The sequence below is a fragment of the Lissotriton vulgaris genome, unplaced genomic scaffold, assembly GCF_964263255.1.
Source record: "Lissotriton vulgaris unplaced genomic scaffold, aLisVul1.2 SCAFFOLD_3258, whole genome shotgun sequence".
Lineage (NCBI taxonomy): Eukaryota > Metazoa > Chordata > Amphibia > Caudata > Salamandridae > Lissotriton > Lissotriton vulgaris.
Window position 1 is genome coordinate 95,872 of NW_028242814.1, and position 20,374 is coordinate 116,245.

Below are 20,374 nucleotides of genomic sequence, written 5' to 3' on the forward strand. Positions count from 1 at the left end.
TGGGGGCAAAGCAGGTGCCCATCGAAGTGCCCTGGATTTGTTTAAACAAAGACCCATTAAACAGAAAGACATTTTCTTCAAGACACAATTCGATCATTTGGAGTAGCATTTTGGAGTGGGCTTCCAAATGTCTGCTTCTGGTTTTAAGAAAGTATTCGCAAGCCTTCAGACCATCCCTATGTCGAATGGAAGTGTATAGGCTTTCTACGTCTAGACACACAAGCCAAAAATGTGATTCCCAATTAATATTCTCTACTTTTTGTAGGAAGTCTTTGGTGTCTTCTAAGTGTGAGGTCAGATCTTTGACATAGTTTTTAAGAAAGTGGTCAACATAGTGCGAGACATTTTCTAAGAGGCTGTTTATGGAGGACACGATAGGCCTTCCAGGTGGTTGCGTCTGGTTTTTATGGACCTTTGGTAACAGATAAAAAGTAGGAGTGGTGGGATTTTCATTGATGAGAAATTTAGTCTCATCGCAACTCAGTAGTTTGTTCTTCTCCCAATCGCGGATATTCTGATGTACCCTATTCAGTAGTTTACTCAAATAGGTGTGGTCCACTCTGGTGTAGCATGTGGTGTCAGATAATTGCCGCATGGCTTCCTTTATGTACATTTTTTTATCCCACAAAACTACATTTCCTCCCTTATCTGAGGGTTTGATGACGATTGAATCGTCGTTCTTTAACTCATTTAATGCCACCCTCATTCCTGGTGTGATATTCTGTTTGCCCAAGGGTCTGTTAAGAAGTTTCAACATGTCACTGTTGACTAGGTCATGAAATAGGTCTATGTTGTCCCTGGGTAACTGGGGTCTGTATCTAGATTTGGGTCTGAACGGTGTGGTTACAGTAGAAACATTTACTTCAACATTGGTAGGTGATAAGGCATCAGGTGTGGAGACAGATTCAGTGCCCTCTTGGGTGGCAGGGACCTGAGATTGTGTCAGATCTATCCTACCTTCCTCGTGCAGGGTAACTAAGACATTTTGCAAGTCACTATTCTGGCTCAAAATTTCAGCAGTACTACTAGACAATTCTAGATCACATTTTTTATGCGAGTGTATTTTATGTAATTTGAGTTTTCTCACAAACATGTACATATCTATACGCGTCTGCGTATAATCAAAGTGAAGATCAGGACAGAATGTTAATCCTAATCTAAGAACTTTTTCGTCATCATCAGTTAATTGTCCGTTTGATAAATTCATTACCGTTAACTCTGTAGTCTGTGCATCCATTATTTGTTCTTCTGTGTCTGGCTTTTGTTTCCCACTCCAGTAGTTCCTGAGCTTGTTGCGTCGTTACCGTCGTTTCTTGCTTTTACCTTGCCTCCTCGGCCTTGATATCGGGTTTTCCCCCTTATGGATTGTTCGTTGGCCTCCATCACGAGGCGCATTTCGTCGGAAAAAAACGTTACATTTAGGTTATCTTATGTGTTTGTATCAGTTGAACTTGCATCAGAGCTCAGGCTGGTGCCAGATTGCCACCGGTCTTTATCTGCCATTCCAAGTGCCTTGTCTCTTAGTTGTGAAGAACGTGCCTTGTCAAATTTCTTAGCAAATGTCAGGATTCTCCCTGACTTATAATCACGCTCATCACGCTCAAATTTGCGTTGTTTTCTCGCAATTAAATCTTTTTCAAATTTTTGTATTTTATCATCCACAATTTGTAAAGTTTTTGATACCTCTGTTTGGTCTGTTTCCTTTGCTAGTTCATCAAGGAGCAATTGTATTTTGACCATGCATTGGTGTTCTCACGCCATGCCTTCAAAACTTCTGGTTTTGGTTTGTTTAATGTTGGAACAATAAAGATACGCAAGCCGCGGGGGACACGATCCATCTCTATATAGTTCTGCAGAGATGTCGCCTCCCACCAGCGGCCTAATTCTTTTTTTCTCAAGCGTTCCAGTGCATGTCTCTTTTGTTTCAGTGATGCCACACCAGGGGGAGTAGTTTCAGCTGACCCGGTAGCTGTGGTTCCATCGGGTCCTTTCTGTTTCCTGAAAATGTTCTCTGCCGAGGCTTCCCGCCCCTTCAGATACTCCATAGCCCAGAATGCAATTCGGTCTTTCCGACCGTGTTAGTACCTGGATGCGTCTCCGACGATAGTCGTCTAACGTACCCTGGCTGCTGCTGCTGCTGCAGCGTGTTGCACCTCTCGTCAAGCGCGGTCAGCCACACAGCGTAGGAGGTACAAAAACGAGGTTTTCGAAGCGTGACAGCTTTTGGCAGCCGGCGGGCGGAGATCTTGACTCCACGTCAATTTGAAATGATTGCGCAATTCTCCACCCTTCCAAGCGGGTCGGGGCTGGTCTCTCGAGCGGGCGCCACCGCTCAAAAACATCCACGGATTCCTCTTCAGATCAGGAAAAAGGACGACAAGCCACACCAACCAGGTACCGGAAAGTTTGTTTATTTAGGGCATAAACAGACGCGTTTCGAGCTCACGGGCTCTTGGTCACATGACCACCATTTTTTTGGACCTTGTTTATATAGTGATTGAAAACAATAGAAAGGGAAGAAAGTATCCGTGTTTACAAACACCACACGGAAACTTTTAAAAGTGCAGTTTCTAAAAAATAATATTTAAAGAAAATTCAAATAATGCACATTTCCCAAACGTTTGGTTGTAAGTCTTTGCAGATATTAAATGAATTTTATCCTCAGAAGACGCGCGAATGGTAGTCTGTATTTAACACTGGGTGTATCAAAGGTTATATTAGAGTGTGAGGAGGTGCATCGTATTATCACATGAATGATATCATCAATGATGTGATCAGTGATGTCAAATGAGATGTCATCAGTGATGTCATTTGAGATGTCATCAGTGATGTCATCAGTGATGTCACTGACCATGTCATGAATGATGTAATATGTGACATCATCAGCAGTGGATTGCGGGTGCGCGAAATGTAGTTAGTACAACTAACTATATAGGAGCAATTTCAATGTTTTTTTAAATGCTAATTCCTAACTATGTAAGGCCTGAAACCTATGGTTTTTTAAGTGAATATATATATATAGCTCTCCAAAGAGTGCTGAGTATTCAGGCATTTTTTATTTCATTAGGCCTCCTCCAACCCGGCAACACGGAGAGATGCGTTTCGCCTGACTCAGCAGCCTTTCCCAATCTAATGTGCGTCATTTTACAAACAACTCATATACTATGTCTGTGTCATAGACATAGAAAACATCTTGATTTCCATTTAACCCGTTGAACGCTCATGACGAGCTCAGCTCGTCATGAGGCACAGTGGAGCTGTGCTCATGACGAGCTTAGCTCGTCATAACCGCCTCGGAACGCCTGCGCAGGGATAATTCCCCTCCTGTGCGGGGCATTACAATGAGTGGGCGGGGTCGTGACGAGCTCAGCTTGACATGAGCCCAGCTCCACTGTGCAGCGTGATGAACATAACTTTGCATGCATTTGCTCTAGTTACTTTGTTACAGATTATATTAATGCCGGTTCGGTGTGATTGTTAGGGGGGACTCTGTGGTTTCAGCTGAATGGTTGGTGGGACAGATAGGCTGGTAGAGGCTAGGTAATGTTAGTTTCAGGGATAGACTTTTAGAGAGGAGAGGTTATGGTCTATGAAATGAGGTATCAGCGAATTGCAGAATTATATTAGAGTGATTAAGGCAGACAGGCTAGGGCTGCAAGGAGGAGGTACTCAGAAACAGAAGGCATGCAGAGGATGCGAGGTAAGAAGATGATCAGGAAGAAAGGAGAGGAACAAGCAGAAGTGAGTCAAGCAGAAGTGAGTCAAGCAGAAGGGAATGAAGCCAAAATGAGCACGCAGAAGTGAGTCAAGCAGAAGGGAATGAAGCCGAAATGAGCAAGCAGAAGTGAGTCAAGCAGAAGGGATTCAAGTGGAAGAGAGTCAAGCAGAAGGGAATCAAGCGGAAGTGAGTCAAGCAGAAGGGAATCAAGTGGAAGTGAGTCAAGCAGAAGGGAATCCAGCAGAAGTGAGTCAAGCAGAAGGGAATCAAGATTAAGTGAGTCAAGCAGAAGGGAATCAAGCCGAAGTGAGTCAAGCAGAAGGGAATCAAGCGGAAGTGAGTCAAGCAGAAGGGAATCAAGATTAAGTGAGTCAAGCAGAAGGGAATCAAGCCGAAGTGAGTCAAGCAGAAGGGAATCAAGCCAAAGTGAGTCAAGCAGAAGGGAATCAAGCCGAAGTGAGTCAAGAAGAAGGGAATCAAGCCGAAGTGAGTCAAGCAGAAGGGAATCAAGATTAAGTGAGTCAAGCAGAAGGGAATCAAGCCGAAGAGAGTCAAGCAGAAGGTAATCAAGCCGAAGTGAGTCAAGCAGAAGGGAATCAAGCCGAAGTGAGTCAAGCAGGAGGGTATCAAGCCGAAGTGAGTCAACCAGAAGGGAATCAAACAGAAGGGAGTCAAGCAGAAGGGAATCAAGCCAAAATGAGTCAAGCAGAAGGGAATCAAACAGAAGTGAGTCAAGCAGAAGGGAATCAAGCCGAAGTGAGTCAAGCAGAAGGGAATCAAGCCAAAGTGAGTCAGGCAGAAGGGAATCAAGCGGAAGTAAGTCAAGCAGAAGTGAGTCACGCGGAAGTGAGTCGAGTTCAGTTTTTCATGCAGGGTTTCAGGAATACAGTGAGAGGCATCTTTCAGAGACAACAAGATATCTAAGGATGTAATCTGCAGAGAACAATCTGAGGGTATATACACACTAAAAAAACAGTTCATCGTAAGTTATGGTTCATGAGTGCATTCACTTTTCTTTCTCCATGGAAAAACATGCCAGGGAAATTCAGTGACGAACCCCAGCTAAAGTTATGGCTCAACTGCAAAACCCTGATATCTGTCAACTATGACGGAACACTAAAACCGCAACCCACTCTCTGCCACGCTGAACACATGATCTCACTGATGACATCAATGATGACAACACAAATGTGATCACCAGCGGCATTATGGAACTGTCAACACTGAACCATCATTCTTGACAGTAATTGATCAAACATAACAGACGACTGAGGTGATTGGTGCTTGCTCATGTGACGAGGGTCGCCCAGCCGTATGTTGGTTTCTGGGTAACCGCCTAGTGATGGATTTTTGGTTGTGTGATGGTGGCTGTTGTTTGCGATGATGGGTACATGACTATGGCAGTTAGACATTCACTGACAGCTCGGCTGACATACGACAGCGGAAGGAATTGTAATGCAAGTTGGCTCTGTGGCCATTGCATAGTGCATGGGCATGTTGCCATATGATGATGGATGTATATTTAATTGTGGATGCGAAGTTGTATTTTGTTGGCTGTATGGCCTTGTGATGGTGAGGTTGTGAAGGCATCCTATAGCTTGTGATACATGATGGCAGGAATGTGTTTGGTCATGTAATGGTGTGTGTTTGGTGCACCCCCAGTGACTTGGTTTTCTATGGTGTCTGTGTGACCATATGATGGGTGCGTGAGGCTATGTTGATGGTTGCTTGATCGTAATTTTGGTGGGGACGTAAACGTGGCCATATGACTGTATGGATGCATGATGAGATCATTTGAAATGTCAATTAGTGCTGTGTTAAGTGATGATCAGTGCATCATGGAGGCGCGCTGAAGGTAAGCCAAAGGTCTGCCCGTCTGCGCCCGTCCATGCCTCGGTCGCGCCTAGCGCAGATCACGCTGCCCAAGACCCCATCACCTCGAACGTTGCCCATATAAATTATTCACGAGAGAAACTGTTATCTCTTAAAACTGCTGAGTGTTCTGGCTTTGCCCCGCCGACTCTGATTGATGGCATCTTTAGCCCCTGCTCCGTGTGTGGTTTCAGCTGTGCGCAAACTTTGATGGCTCCCACTCACATCGCGAGTCATTCACAAGTAATCGCAGCGGCTCTTATTAATGCTCGGTCCATGAGTAGACATGCCGCCGACATTTTTGAACTGCTATCTGCTGGTCACATGGATATTCTGTTCATAACAGAAACATGGCTTAGCGCCTCCAGCGCCCCAGACATTGAGCTCACTATCCCCAGAGGTTTTTAAATAATTAGGAGGCATCGAGCACGGGGAAGAGGGGGAGGGCTGGCGGTTGTTTTTAAAGACACCTGGGTTTTGCACACTGATTCCCCTGATGAGTTAGGAGATGGTGAAGTCCTTAATTTTTCTCTCATCCTCTCATCCCATTTTACACTTGGTGGCACACTGATCTATCGTCCCCCCCGGTCCCACTGGACTCTTTCTTAAGGCACTGGCTGATGTCATTGTGCCTCGCGCCCTGAGGTTTCCTAGATTTCTCCTCTTGGGCGATTTTAACATTCATACAGAGGTGGTTGAGCTACTAGACTCCAAAAATCTGCTGGAGTCTCCTAGCCTTGCTCAACTTACCCAGTGAGTCACACTCCCAACTCACTCTGGAGGTCACACCCTCGATGTGGTTTGCTCGAATTTTCCTCTATCTGTATCTGCTCCTGAAATTCTCACGTGGTCAGACCACAGGCTGATCAGATTTTCCTGGCCTGCCGATAAAACTTCCTCCAACGCTAAGATTACTATATGTCCTCAGAAGATTAATTTGTGCACCTTGTCTGCCACCTTGCGTAATAGTCGTCCAGTGCTTGGCGATGAGCTGACCAATGCTGTGCGGACTTTCAACTCCTGGATCTCTGCGGGAGTGTAATCCTCTTCCAAGGGGAATGCCAGACCAAAAATCCGATCCACTCCCTCCAAACCCTGGTTCTCGCCATCCCTGCGAGAGCTCAAGCTCGCCTGTAAAAAACTTGAAAGGCGCTGGCGATTCGCCTACTGCCCTATTGCCAAGTAGGCCCTGCGGGCTGCTCAGAGGGAATATTACGCTTGAATTAGAACAGCTAAGATTGAATACTTTGCGGATAGGATCACCAAGGCTAACAATAACAGCAGGGACATTTTTTCCATTGTTAATAGCTTTCTTTCCCCTTGCGCCGAGCAACCTGCAGTGGCATCCTCTGCATCCTGGTGTGAGGGTTTGTCCTCGTTTTTTGATCAAAAGATAGCGGGGATTCAGGCTAGTCTTAGGACTATCTGTCTTAGTCTGAGCTTCCCAGCTCCTGTGCCCTCCTCTCTACCATCTTCCGGTACTCTTTCCTTTTTTGAGGAGTTTTCTCCGCCATCGGAAGTCGATACATTAGCTGTCTTAAAATCCCTGAAATCAGGCTCACCTATCGACCCCTGTCCAGCGCGGGTTCTTGGTGGGGTGGCGGAGGGGATGAGTCAGGAGATCACTCACATCATTAGCCTCTCCTTCAGATCGGCTACTGTTCTGGATGTCTGGAAACAAACTAAACTCCTGCCACTGCTAAAAAAGGTTGGTCGTGATCCAGCGGTACCAGCTAATTATCGGCCGATTTCGCTTCTACCCAAGAATGGCTAAGGTCTGCGAAAAAATGGCCTTCCGGCAACTAAACACATTTGTGGAAACATCTCATGCCCTCCACCGTGCCCAGTCCGGATTCCGTGCTGCTCGCCGCACGGAATCGGCTCTGGCTGAAATTTCAGAGGCCAACAGGGACTGTTTGGACACAGGCGGCAGAGCGGCTCTAATATTATTGGACCTCTCTGCCGCGTTCGATACGGTGCCCCATCAGCCTCTACTGTCTCGCCTGTCAGCCATTGGTGTCACTGGCTCAGCTATTGAGTGGCTAACTTCTTTCCTTTCATCTCGGTCTCATCAGGTCTGGCTACCTCGTTTTTCATCTTTAGCCAAACCTCTTTCCACTGGGGTGCCCCAGGGGTCACCTCTGAGTCTGATGTTATTTAATACATATCTGACCCCCCTGATTACTTTGGCCAAACAACAGGGTGCTAAAATAATAGCCTACGCAGACGACACACAGTTGCTGTTCACTTGGCCTAGCGCGGACTTGGACACGGGGATGATTCAGAATTGCCTTTCATCTGTTTTTAACTGGTTGGCTTCTGCCCAGTTGAAATGTAATGAGGACAAAACCGAAATCCTTCTCTATGGGCAGTTTCCACCACTTTTCAGAGAAACGCTATGGCCGGCCGGCTTTTCATTTCCTAGCTCTGTGAACATCCCAGCCAAAAATCTGGGGGTATGGTTTGGGGAAGATTTACAGTTTGAGGCCCACATTAAGAAACTGACATGTGGCTGCTTCGGCACTCTCAAGGCTCTACGGAAATTTTTTCCTCTTCTCAAAGCAGCGAGAGAAACAGTGGCTAGAGCACTGATTCTCTCGTGCCTTGACTATGCCAATGCCCTGTTGAGCGGATCACCGGCCTATCTGGTTAAGCGTCTTCAGATAATCCAAAATGCGACAGCCAGGCTCCTGTTCAACATCTCCAGGCGAACTAGCATCCGGCAGGATTTGTGCAGCCTGCACTGGCTTCCAGTTTCGCAGCGTATTATCTTCAAGACACTTACCTTTGCACACAAAGCCATCTATGGTCAGGGCCCTCTATATCTGAGGAAAGACTTCGCCTTCTATCTTCCCAATCGGCCCTTGCGCTCCGCTACCCAATACCTACTGGCGGTTCCACGGTTCCAGCGCTCCCGTTTTGGTGGCCAGTCCATTGCTGTCAAAGCTGCTACTGCCTGGAACTCTCTGCCTTTGACCCTCCGGTCCAACCCGAATTATATTCTTTTTAAGAAAGCACTCAAAACCCTTCTGTTTAAACTTGCATTCTAAGTTTTGTTTTCTCTTATATTCTGGCATCTAGTATTTCTTACCTCGTGCCAGGATACTCCTGTAGTAATTGAGCGAGCTACAAAACCGCATATAACATAACAAGCCATGTTTCTCCTTGTGCGCCTGTAAGAACTGGGACCGCCAGTTCTCTGGGGGTAGCTTGGCTCGAGCAGGAAGGCAGCCAGGGGCTTACGTGTAAAGTAGCTACTCAACACACTCATCCACTGAGGCGATAAGTGGGCACAATAATGGAGACCACACCATTTCTTTTGATTAAAAATAAATAACATTTATATAGAATTCAAGTCAGGATAATCAATTCATCAACATTTCTTAGAATATTTCATTAAGGCATTTCGGGCAGTACGGTGGGGGCTCTTGTGCTCCGTGGCCCCCTCCGCGACGAGTCGGGGCTTCCCCGGGTGCCGGGCCATAGTGCAGAAGGCACGGTGTGGTCGGCTAATGGCTGCGTGTCTTTGGTGGGGGCGTGGCCGATGACGAGGCCGGAGTCCCCCGTCACGTGCTGCAGGCTGAGAAGGCTTCAGGCCTAGTGTGGCCTGGTGGACTCGATATGGCCGCCCTCTCCTGGCATACGGGGGCCACCGAGGGGGCTTGATGTCGTCGCGGGACCCGCTGGGGCGCCGGGGCACAGAGAGGCGGTTGACTTCGGCCCAGTGCGGCCCGTGGAGAATTCCGGCGGCCCCGCCGACGGGGGCGCAATGCTGGCGCTGACGCCGCGGCCACCAGTGGGGGTTCCTAGGCGCTACCGGAGGGCGCAAACGGCTCCGGGCCGCAGCGGTGAGTCACCCTGGCCAGCGCGCTCAGTTCTCAAAACGGTAGGGGGCCATTTCGGTCAGCGCTCACACGGGGCATCAGCGTGAGTGCAGTCAAGCACGTGAGGGGCAATTCACAGCAGCTCCTGACAGGCAGGCAGTCTCTGACACAGCGCTGGAAAAGGGGGCAAGTTACAGAACTTTTCAAGTCATGCAGCAAGTAATGCAGGCAGGATGGAAAGCAGAGCAAGTCAGTCAGGGGGAGACAGGCAGGGCAAGATGGGCCCAGATGGAGGCAGGGAGTGCGCAGGACAGCACAGTCCAGTACCTGGTCGATCCCCCAGCAGTCTCTGGTTAAAGACAAGTAGTCTTCTCGGCGCTTGGGTGGTTCTGCGCCCTTATGAGGCGGTTTCTTGAAGAGGGGGAGGGTTGAGTTGGAGGCTTACAAGTTACCTCAGGTCACTGAACATGGTCCCTGGGGTCCCCTACCGCTGGGCCAGATCAGGGGGCTAGTCTAGGATACCTCACTCAGCTTAAGAGGCAGCACCTAAATCCTGTCACTCCTAGTGGCATAAGTCCCTGGCTAGGCCCTCCCGCCTAAATCTCCTGCGTGGGTGCCCCAGGTCAGTGATGCCCCAACTGACTAGAAAGTTTCCCTCCCTTTCCTTATATAGCGTCAGTTGGCAGTTGGCAGTGGCAGGTGGTGTCACCTCCCCTGTTCTGGAAGGTTCCAGGAGCTTCCCTCATTCTAGCTATGGGCAGGCTGGCAAGCTGGTATTGCAACATTGTTTAAGGGTTCCAGCCAGCTCCTGGCTACTAGAGTGCGCCTAAAAAGACCACGCTGCAGTAGCAGGGGTCAGTGGCAGCCATGTTAGGGGAAGAGAGCACCTGCACCCTGGCATTGATTAGCAATGGGAGGGTGCCCAGAGTCCTAAGGCCAACAAAAAGTAGGTGGGAAAAATGAGGCTAACATGCGTCCCACCCAGCCGAAAGAGGGGAGAGCTACCCAACCTCTAGGGAGTTCTCGTCACTAAGGCGGAAAAACCGGGAGAGACCGTCAGCATTGGCGTGGTCAACTCCGGGCCGATGTTCCACCCTAAAGTCCATCCCCTGTAGGGAAATGGACCACCTTAGCAACTTGGGATTTTCGCCTCTCATCTGCATGAGCCAGCGAAGGGGACAGTGGTCGGTTTGAATTAGGAAGTGAGAGCCAAAAAGGTATGGCCTCAGCTTCTTTAGGGCCCAGACCACAGCGAAGGCTTCTCGCTCGATGGTACTCCATCGCTGTTCCCGAGGGAGGAGTCTTCTGGAGATGAAGGCCACAGGTTGGTCTTGACCGTCATCATTGAGTTGCGATAGCACGGCACCTACGCCATGCTCTGAGGCATCTGTCTGCACGATGAATTATTTTCGGATGTCCGGAGTGGCCATCACCGGAGCAGTGCACATCGCGCGCTTCAGTGTTTCAAATGCCTCCTGGCAAGCAGCCGTCCAGATCACCTTACGTGGCTGCTTTTTGGACGTCAACTCGGTCAAGGGGGCCACGATGGTGCCATATCCCTTGACGAGCCTGCGTTAGTAGCCAGTGAGGCCCAGGAAAGCTCGGACCTCAGTCTGAGTTTTGGGGGGCTCCCAGGCCATGACGGTCTCGATTTTGGCCTGGAGGGGTTGCACCTTACCCCCGCCCACCAGGTGTCCCAGGTACACGACAGATCCCTGTCCAATCTGGCACTTGCTAGCCTTGATGGTGAGACCAGCACGTTGCAAAGCCTGCAGCACCTCCTGGAGATGCAGCAGATGGTCCTCCCAGGTGCTACTGAAGACAGCTATGTCATCCAGGTACGCCGCTGAGAAGGACTCCAGGCCAGACAGCACCTGGTTCACCAACCGCTGGAAAGTGGCCGGAGCATTTTTGAGCCCGAAGGGCATCACTCTGAATTGGAAGTGGCCCTCAGGGGTAGAGAACGCTGTCTTCTCCTTTTCTCCATCGGCCATGGCAATCTGCCAGTACCCTGATGTCAAGTCGATGGTGCTGAGGTACTTGGCTGCACCCAGCCGGTCAATCAGCTCGTCTGCCCGTGGGATCGGGTGAGCATCTGTCTTGGTGACAGAGTTTAATCCCCGATAGTCCACACAGAACCGAAGTTCCGGTGTGGTGCCCGGTGGAGCTGCTTTTGGTACCAACACAACCGTACTGGCCCACGGGCTGCTAGAAGGTTTGATCACCCCCAGCTCCAGCATTTTGGTCAGCTCACCCTGGATGCTGTTCTTCACTTTATCGGACTGCCGGTAAGACTTGGTTTTTACTGGCAGACTGTCCCCTGTGTCCACATCATGGGTACACAGATGGGTAATTTCAGCCGTGAGGGAGAACAATGAGGCGTGCTGCGCCAATACCTGGTGGCAGTCCCTCTGTTGCTCTTGGGTCAAGGATGGGGAGAGGACAACTCCCTCCACTGAACCATCCTTTTTCCGAGCCGCTAGAAGGTCAGCAAGAGGCTCACTCTCCTCCTCCACGCTCCCATCCGTCACCATAAGGAGAGCAAGCTCCGATCGCTCATGGTGAGGCTTCAGGCGGTTGACGTGGAGCACCCGATGGGGCTGACGGGGGGTCTTCAAGTCAACGACGTAGGTGGTCTGGCCTTGACGCTCCACAATCTAGTACGGACCAGTCCACCGGTCCTGGAGGGCACTAAGCTCCCGTCCCACACCTTCTGTCCAGTGTCCAACTCCACCGTCCAAGGGATGCGGTCATACCACTCCTTCATGACGGCTTGACTAGCCTCTAAGTTGTCTGAGGCTTCCTTCCACAGCTTGGCCATCTGGCTGCGGAGCGCCAGCATATAGCTGACAACATCACGGGGAAGCTTCTTTGAAGTCTTCTCCCATCCCTCTTTGACAAGACTGAGGGGTCCCCTAACGGGATGGCCAGAGAATAATTCGAAGGGGCTGAACCCGACTCCCTTCTGTGGTACCTCGCGGTATGAAAACAGCAGGCAAGGAAGGAGGATGTCCCATTTCCGCCTCAATTCTTCTGGCAGGCTCCGGATCATCCCCTTCAAGGTCTTATTGAAGCGCTCTACGAGCCCGTTAGTCTGGGGGTGGTTAGGAGTGGAGAACCGATAAGTCACTCCGCACTCCTTCCACATGGCCTGCATGTAGGCCGACATGAAATTTGTGCCCCTGTCTGACACCACGACCTTAGTGAATCCCACTCTGGTAAATATCCCTATCAGGGCCCGCGCCACCACAGGTGCAGTAACGGTCCTCAGAGGAATAGCCTCTGGGTACCGAGTGGCGTGGTCCACCAACACCAAGATGAACCGGTGTCCTGCAGAGGTCGGAGGGTCCAACGGCCCAACGATGTCGATACCGGCTCGCTTATAAGGGGTCCCGACCACTGGGAGTGGTTCCAATGGGGCCATCACTTTGGTCCCCGTCTTGCCACTTGCCTGGCAAGTCTTGCAGGTCTTGCAGTAGGTGTCAGAGGCAACCCTCATCTTGGGCCAAAAAAAATGTGGGAGTAGCCTTGCAAAGGTCTTGTCCTGGCCCAGGTGTCCAGCCAAGGGGATCTCATGCGCCAGTTCCAATAAAAAGGCCCGGTAGCACTGGGGGACCACTAAGGCCCTCGAGGATCCATGCACCTGAACCTTAGGCTCACTGTACAGGAGGCCATCCTCCCAATACATGTGAAAACTGCTGGTCTCCTGATCAGCCGCTTGGGCTTCGGCCTGTCGCCGCATGCCTTCAAGCTTGGGGCACTCCTTCTGCGCCCGACAGAATTCCTCCCGGGTGGGCCCTCCTTCCACATGCCACTCGGCAAGGGTCGGCATGTCCCCCACGGGAACGACATCCACCTCCACTGTCTCCGGGGGTACCTCCACGGCCTCCCCATCCATCACAAGGGGCGTGTCCTCCTCTCCATTCTCCTCTGGACCAGCATTGGGTTGGGCCGTTGTCTCAGGCTCCAATCCGGGTTGAGCTTCTTGCCGGGCAGCCATGGACCGCGAGACCACGCAAGTCCACTCTGGTAACCCCAGCATCTCGGTGTGGGCCTTAAACTCCACTTCCTTCCAGGCGGTATGCTCCAGGTCATTACCTAGCAGACAGTCCACAGGCAAGGCAGGGCTGATCAAAACTCTCAAAGGTCCACGAACTCCTCCCCACTCAAAGGGAACTTGAGCCACGGGATAGTAGCTCATACTGCCGTCAGCCAACACGGCCGGATGGAACACATCAGGTACTACCTGCTCAAGGGACACCAGCCGCCTCACTACAGTGGTCATGCTAGCACCTGTGTCCCTCAGAGCGTCCACCTCCTCCCCATTGACCTTCACCCTCTGCTGGTACTTTGCAGTGTTCGATGGTAAGGGCGTCCCTGGGACCATCTCTCTATCCCCAAGTGAAACCAGGGTCAGGCCTGTCCACTCCCCTTCCCTATCTAGGGGCAGCTCCATCCCAAGCGCTACAATAGCCACCCCGGGACTCTTGCCACCAGTGGGGGCAGGGGGTCATTTGTGACACTGGGCATCTCCCTTGTAGTGTCCGACCTCTCCGCATTCATAGTACCGGACCACTTTTGGCTGCTGACTCTTGTCAGGGTAAGTCGGTCTTGGGGAACGGGACTGAGGTGGGGTACCTACTCCTCTCCCAAACTGTCTAGTTTGTGGGCCTCGTGAGAACTCCGTCTTTTTATCTCCCCCCTCTCTCTTTCTGGGGGGCGCCCTGTCCGCCTTTCGGGCCATCCCCCCCGGGGCCCTTGTGTGACACCCGGGTGCTGACCCAGATATCACAGGGATCAGTAAGCTTGCGGTCCACCAGATGTTGGCGCAGCTCTGGAAAACACTCATCCAGGAGGTGCTCTCTCAAAAAAAGATTGTACAGGCCCTCTTAATCACGCACCTTGCTGCCACACACCCAACCATCCAGAGCCTCCCGGGCACCCCATGGGCGGTCAAGGCCACTTCATACGCCTCCAACCACCTAGCAATGTTATTCCCCTTGGTGTAGCTCGCTATCACCTCCTTAGGTAACCAGAATCTTGGCTCTTGCTGAGCCCTTGGTATGCTGCCACCATTAGGACTTCCTGGCGCACCTATCTGTAATGCTCTCAGCTCCATTTCCTTGAGCTGATGCTCGTGCGCCAACTTCCTTTCCTCCAAAGCAAACTGCTTATCTTCCCTCTCTCTCTCCCCCTCGTGCTCTAGCTTGGCAAGCTCCCACCTCAATCGCCTCTCCTCCTTCCTGTCCTCATATTCCTGCGACGATGCACTCCCTCTAGCTACACTACTCCCTGCCCCGGAACGTCTTCCTGGCAACACATTGTCAGTCATATCAATGCTGAACAGGCCTGGGGGTTCTGGAGTGCCCACCTCCCTTAGTGTGACCTGTCCCTCCTGTTCCTCATCCTCTCTCTCCCCTGGGTGGGCCCTTACCCATGCCCTCAAGGCGGTGCAGAGTTCTTCTTTTACAGCTCTCCGCCCAACCGGCACCCCCATCCCCTGACAAAACTCCTTTAACTGTGCTACCGTATACTCATCAAGGTCAGCCAGCTGGAACTCCATTTTGTCAGGTGGGGACCCAGATAACCTGGAAGAAAGATACTAGGACGTAGGCAACAATGCTGGGTCAACACAGGTCCCTACACACTCTGCCGGCTAGACAGTGGGGGGCAATTGGGTAAGCTCGTAGGCACGATAGGCGTCCAATTAATTGCAGCGCACTCTGTCCCACTGGAGGGTGTTAGGTAGCTACTGGTCCTGAATCCCACCGCTCGCCACCAAATGTAAGAACTGGGACCGCCAGTTCTCCGGGGGTGTACCTTGGCTCGAGCAGGAAGGCAGCCAGGGGTTTACGTGTAAAGTAGCTACTCAACACACTCATCCACTGAGGCATTAAGTGGGCGCAATAATGGAGACCACACCATTTCTTTTGATTAAAAATTATATAATTTATATAGAATTCAAGTCAGGATAATCAATTCATCAACATTTCCTAGAATATTTCATTAAGGCATTTTTATCATGTGAGCACAAGTAGCAAATCATCAATTAACACAGCCTTTTTTTTAATAAACTCTTCAGCAGGAAAAAGAAGGGGCTACTTTCATGAACCATGAACTGGCCTTTCAGGAAGCAGTCATGAACATTTCATCTTGTAAATATCAACAGTTTAATACAGGTAACCATTTCATCGAAATATCAAAGGGGTAAATCAATCAGTATCATAGTACTTCCCCATAGATGCTCTCAGAAGCCCGCCCCTGCAAGAAATTCGGTATAGGGCAATAATTCACAGCTCAATTGGCAGGCTCAAAGCAGGTAATCAGACATGCACAGTTAATCTAGAATGAGCCTGACTTCAGGCATGCACAGTCAACCTGTATTGAGGAACCCTTAAGTTTAACCAAGGCCTCCTAGTCATGAGAGGCTCATTGGGGCCAAGGGGGCCCAGTCCCAGTTCTTCCCGGGGGAGGCGCGAACTCAGGGCCTTGTCTGGCCTTCGGCCCTCCTCCCCGGGGGTTACCTGTTGTTTTCGGCCCTCCGGGGCACTTGCGTAGACTCTGGGGCGGGGGGAGGGGCTCCAGCCCTCCCGGAGCCTCACTCGGCCCAGCGCGGTGCAGGAACAGCTGTGGAGCACCGGCGCCAGGGGCGAGGGAGAACCAGCGTTTGGGGCAGAACAGAGGGGGCTCTTGTGCTCCGCGCCCCCCTCCGCGACGAGTCGGGGCTTCCCCGGGTGCCGGGCCATAGTGCAGAAGGCACGGTGTGGTCGGCCAATGGCTGCGCGTCTTTGGCGGGGGCGTGGCCGATGACGAGGCCGGAGTCCCCCGTCACGTGCTGCAGGATGGGAAGGCTTCAGGCCTAGTGCGGCCTGGTGGACTCGATGCGGCGGCCCTCTCCTGGCGTACGGGGGCTGCCGAGGGGGCTTGATGTCGTCGCAGGACCCACTGGGGCGCCGGGGCACAGAGAGGCGGTAAACTTCGGCCCAGCGCGGCCCGTGGAGAATTCCGGTGGCCCTCTCCGGGCACATGGGGGCCGCCGACGGGGACGCAATGCTGGCGCTGACGCCGTGGCCACCAGTGGGGGTTCCTAGGCGCTACCGGAGGGCGCAAATGGCTCCGGGCCGCAGCGGTGAGTCACCCTGGCCAGCGCGCTCAGTTCTCAAAGCGGTAGGGGGCCGTTTCGGTCAGCGCTCACACGGGGCATCAGCGTGAGTGCAGTCAAGAGCGTGAGGGACAATTCACAGCGGCTCCTGACAGGCAGGCAGTCTCTGACACAGCGCTGGAAAAGGGGGCAAGTTACAGCACTTTTCAAGTCATGCAGCAAGTAATGCAGGCAGGATGGAAAGCAGAGCAAGTCAGTCAGGGGGAGACAGGCAGGGCAAGATGGGCCCAGATGGAGGCAGGGAGTGCGCAGGACAGCACAGTCCAGTACCTGGTCGATCCCCCAGCAGTCTCTGGTTAAAGGCAAGTAGTCTTCTCGGCGCTTGGATGGTTCTGCGCCCTTATGAGGTGGTTTCTTGAAGAGGGGGGGGGGGATTGAGTTGGAGACTTACAAGTTACCTCAGGTCACTGAATATAGTCCCTGGGGTCCCCTACCGCTGGGCCAGATCAGGGGGCTAGTCTAGGATACCTCACTCAGCTTAAGAGGCAGCACCTAAATCCTGTCACTCCTGGTGGCATAAGTCCCTGACTAGGCCCTCCCGCCTAAATCTCCTGCGTGGGTTCCCCAGGTCAGTGATGCCCCAACTGACTAGAAAGTTTCCCTCCCTTTCCTTATATAGCGTCAGTTGGCAGTTGGCAGTGGCAGTTGGTGTCACGTCCCCTGTTCTGGAAGGTTCCAGGAGCTTCCCTCATTCTAGCTATGGGCAGGCTGGTATTGCAACATTGTTTAAGGGTTCCAGCGAGCTCCTGGCCACTAGAGTGCGCCTAAAAAGAGCACGCTGCAGTAGCAGGGGTCAGTGGCAGCCATGTTAGGGGAAGAGAGCACCTGCACCCTGGCATTGATTAGCAATGGGAGGGTGCCCAGAGTCCTAAGGCCAACAAAAAGTAGGTGGGAAAAATGAGGCAAGGGCGAAAAAAATAGGGAAAGACCACCCTAGGGCTGACAGGTCTAACAATGCCCAACTGGTGAACTCCAGGGGTATCGTCGTTTAAAACTCAACCATAACTTTGCTTTAAATATGCATTTGTCAGTGAATTACTTATAGCATTTGCAATGGAAAGGTGCTAGAAATGGGGGTACTGACTGACTGGGGTGAGAGCCCTGGTCAAGCAGCAACCACAATCCTAGTCTGGGTAAGAAGCAGGTGTTAGATTTGAGGGTCTCTGGTTGGCACAGGTAAGCACTTGTGACAAGCAGGGACCCTCTCCTCTAGTCAGGGCAAGGGACCTACTCTTCAGAATAACCGCTGCTCACCCTCTAGGTTGCGAGGCGCGAGCAGACAAGGCTAAACTTCAGGGCGTTATGGGTTAAGCATTTATGATCACACACAGTAATTAATTGATCCACCACAAACGGACACCAGTCTAGGATTGGTATAAAAATAAGTAGTATTCTTTATATATCTATCAAGCAGGCTTAAATACAAGACCAAATAATGTTTCAATGAGGCCACAATACTTTTTATGGAGACTGAATGATTATGCAAAAGAATGCATGTCTCTTAGGTCCGTGAGCGCCGCGTTGGCAATGCGAATCGTTGTGGCACAGTTCGTTTTAAAGACAAAGGGTTAAATTAACGTTGCAGACCATCTGGTCCGGTGCGCACGAGTCGGCCTGCGACTCTCACAGTACCTTATGTTCTTGTGTGGACGTCCGGCTCGGACGGGCGGGTTGCGGTGACGGCAGGCTGGGAGAGTGGCGGGCCCTCCTTTGGATGAGCTCCAGGCTTGTGTTGCGGCACCTGAGGGCGCGCGGCGTAGAGCGGGGGTCAAACAGTGCGGCTCACAGGAAGTGGGGGGGGAGAAGCGGCGTTCGGCCCAGAGCAACGGTGCAAACTGCGGCTCAAAGCGATGAGCGGCAATACACGGGGCAGGACGGCCAGGCACGGGCTTGAGAATGGGCAGGATTACGGGTTGCACTGAGGTCGCGACTCCAGCGGCAGGACAGGTTCTGGCAAGGTCCAGCTAGTGGTGAGGGCAAGAGGAGTCCAATGTTCCTAGGACTCCGTTCAGGGGACCAGCTCGCTTCCAGGCTCTTGGAGATAGTTTCAAAAAGCACAAGTAGAGCAAAGTCACTTCAGTCTTTTCCCTCTCCTTCTTGCAGCAAGGCACCCACCAAAGGCCAGTCTCCCGGGTCAGAGACAGTACTCCTCCATGCTGCTTTCCCGGGTCCTTCTCGTCGGGCAGAGGTTCTTCTTGGCGTAAACAGGATCTGATTTCTTAGGAGCAGGGCTCCTACTCTAATACCCAAAATCCTTTGTTCTTTCAGGCAAGGGGGGCCTTTGCCTAATCCAGTCCAGTTCCTGAGTACTTTGTTTTGGTGACTCTGGCTTTTCTTTCAGTGTGCAGGGCAGAGACATCAGACGCTCCCCAGGAGGTGGAGCCAGCATTGTGGTGGCAGAGCACAGCCCTATTCAGAGTCAAGGGGCACTCCTCCCACCCATCCTGGTGTAATCTCTCTATTCACCACCTGGCAGCCCAGACTGTCTCCTGGAATTCCCCAGCCCTGTCACTCACACAAACCAGACAGCAGATACACATCCTAGCAGAGGCGGGCTGAAATGGTTAGGCAAGCAAATACCAACTTTCTAAAGGTGGTGTTTGCAAACACAGGATATTAAAATAAACTTTACTAAAAGATGTGTTTTATTATGCTGAGTTCAGGCATACCAAATTTGACTTTCTACCATGTTCCCTGAGCCTGCTGGGATTATAGAGTCTAATAATTCCAGCAGCCCATTCTGGCCTATGAGAACAGGTAGCCTTACAATAGTGAAAAACGAAAATGGCTGTAATTCACTATTAGGACAAACCACACACATCAGGGCTTGTCCTACCTTATTCTTACAATGCACCCTGCCCTTGAGCCTACCATAGGGGTGACTCACATGAAGTAAAGGGGAGTTTTAGGGGCTGGCAAGTGTGTGCACTTGCCCAGCCAGCATGACAGTAGCAGACTGACCCTAGACACATTTTACAAGGCTGCTTCTGTGGGTGGCACAACCAGTGCTGCAGGCCCACTAGCAGCATTTGGATTTACAAGCCCTGGGACTCCTGGTCCACTTTACTGGGGTCTGACAGTAACCAAATAAGCCAATCATGGAAACCAATCACATATACACTTTTCATAGGGAGCACTTGCACTGTGGCACTGATTGGCAGTGGCACAGTGCCCGGAGCAGCTAACACCCGCAAAACACATGAGGCACATCAGCAAAAAAATGGAAGGGAGACTCACGCCAAGGTGCCAGGTCTAACAGCAGGCCAACCCTAAATTAACCTGTGCTCACCCTCTCGTAGCTTGGCACAGAGCAGTCAGGCGAACCTTAGAGGCAATGTGTAAAGTATTTGTGCAACAATTCAAGCAGTAAAACCAGTGAAGACACCAAAAAAAGTATCCCACAGCAGGTTCAAGAAAATAGAGTATATTTTAATCGATAAAACAAAAACAAAATGACAAAAATCCCAACAGGGAAACCAGAAATATTGAATTTCAAAGTTTTAGGGTAAAAGAGCACCAACCGCACAAAGTGTCAACAAGGTATACCTGGTCTGGGACAAAGTCACAAGTAAGGGCCGACCACGATAGAGCGCCGGCCGCCTACAGGACCAGGTTAGGCCCGCTGAACAAAGTACCCTCGATCCTGGTTGCAGAGGGATCTGATTTGAAAAAATGTTGTGCAGTCGATGCAATGTATCACTTCCAAGAAGCACCAAGGCTACAGTACGAGGTCATTTTACATCGTCATCATTGATCCAGTCAACAGAGCTTGCGATGCGGAGTCTGTGCTTCAAGGAT

At 51.2% G+C, this 20,374-nt stretch overlaps 1 protein-coding gene across 1 annotated transcript in view; it reads left to right on the forward strand.

Moving 5' to 3' along the window:
• Nucleotides 1–3,708: 3,708 nt before the first annotated feature.
• The window catches only part of LOC147668831 (V-set domain-containing T-cell activation inhibitor 1-like), a 145,592-nt gene continuing 128,926 nt past the window's right edge, over nt 3,709–20,374 (forward strand). The window contains exon 1 of the mRNA XM_086948419.1: nt 3,709–3,800. Coding sequence (XP_086804545.1) covers nt 3,709–3,800 — 92 coding nt within the window. The remainder of the gene's footprint in view (nt 3,801–20,374) is intronic.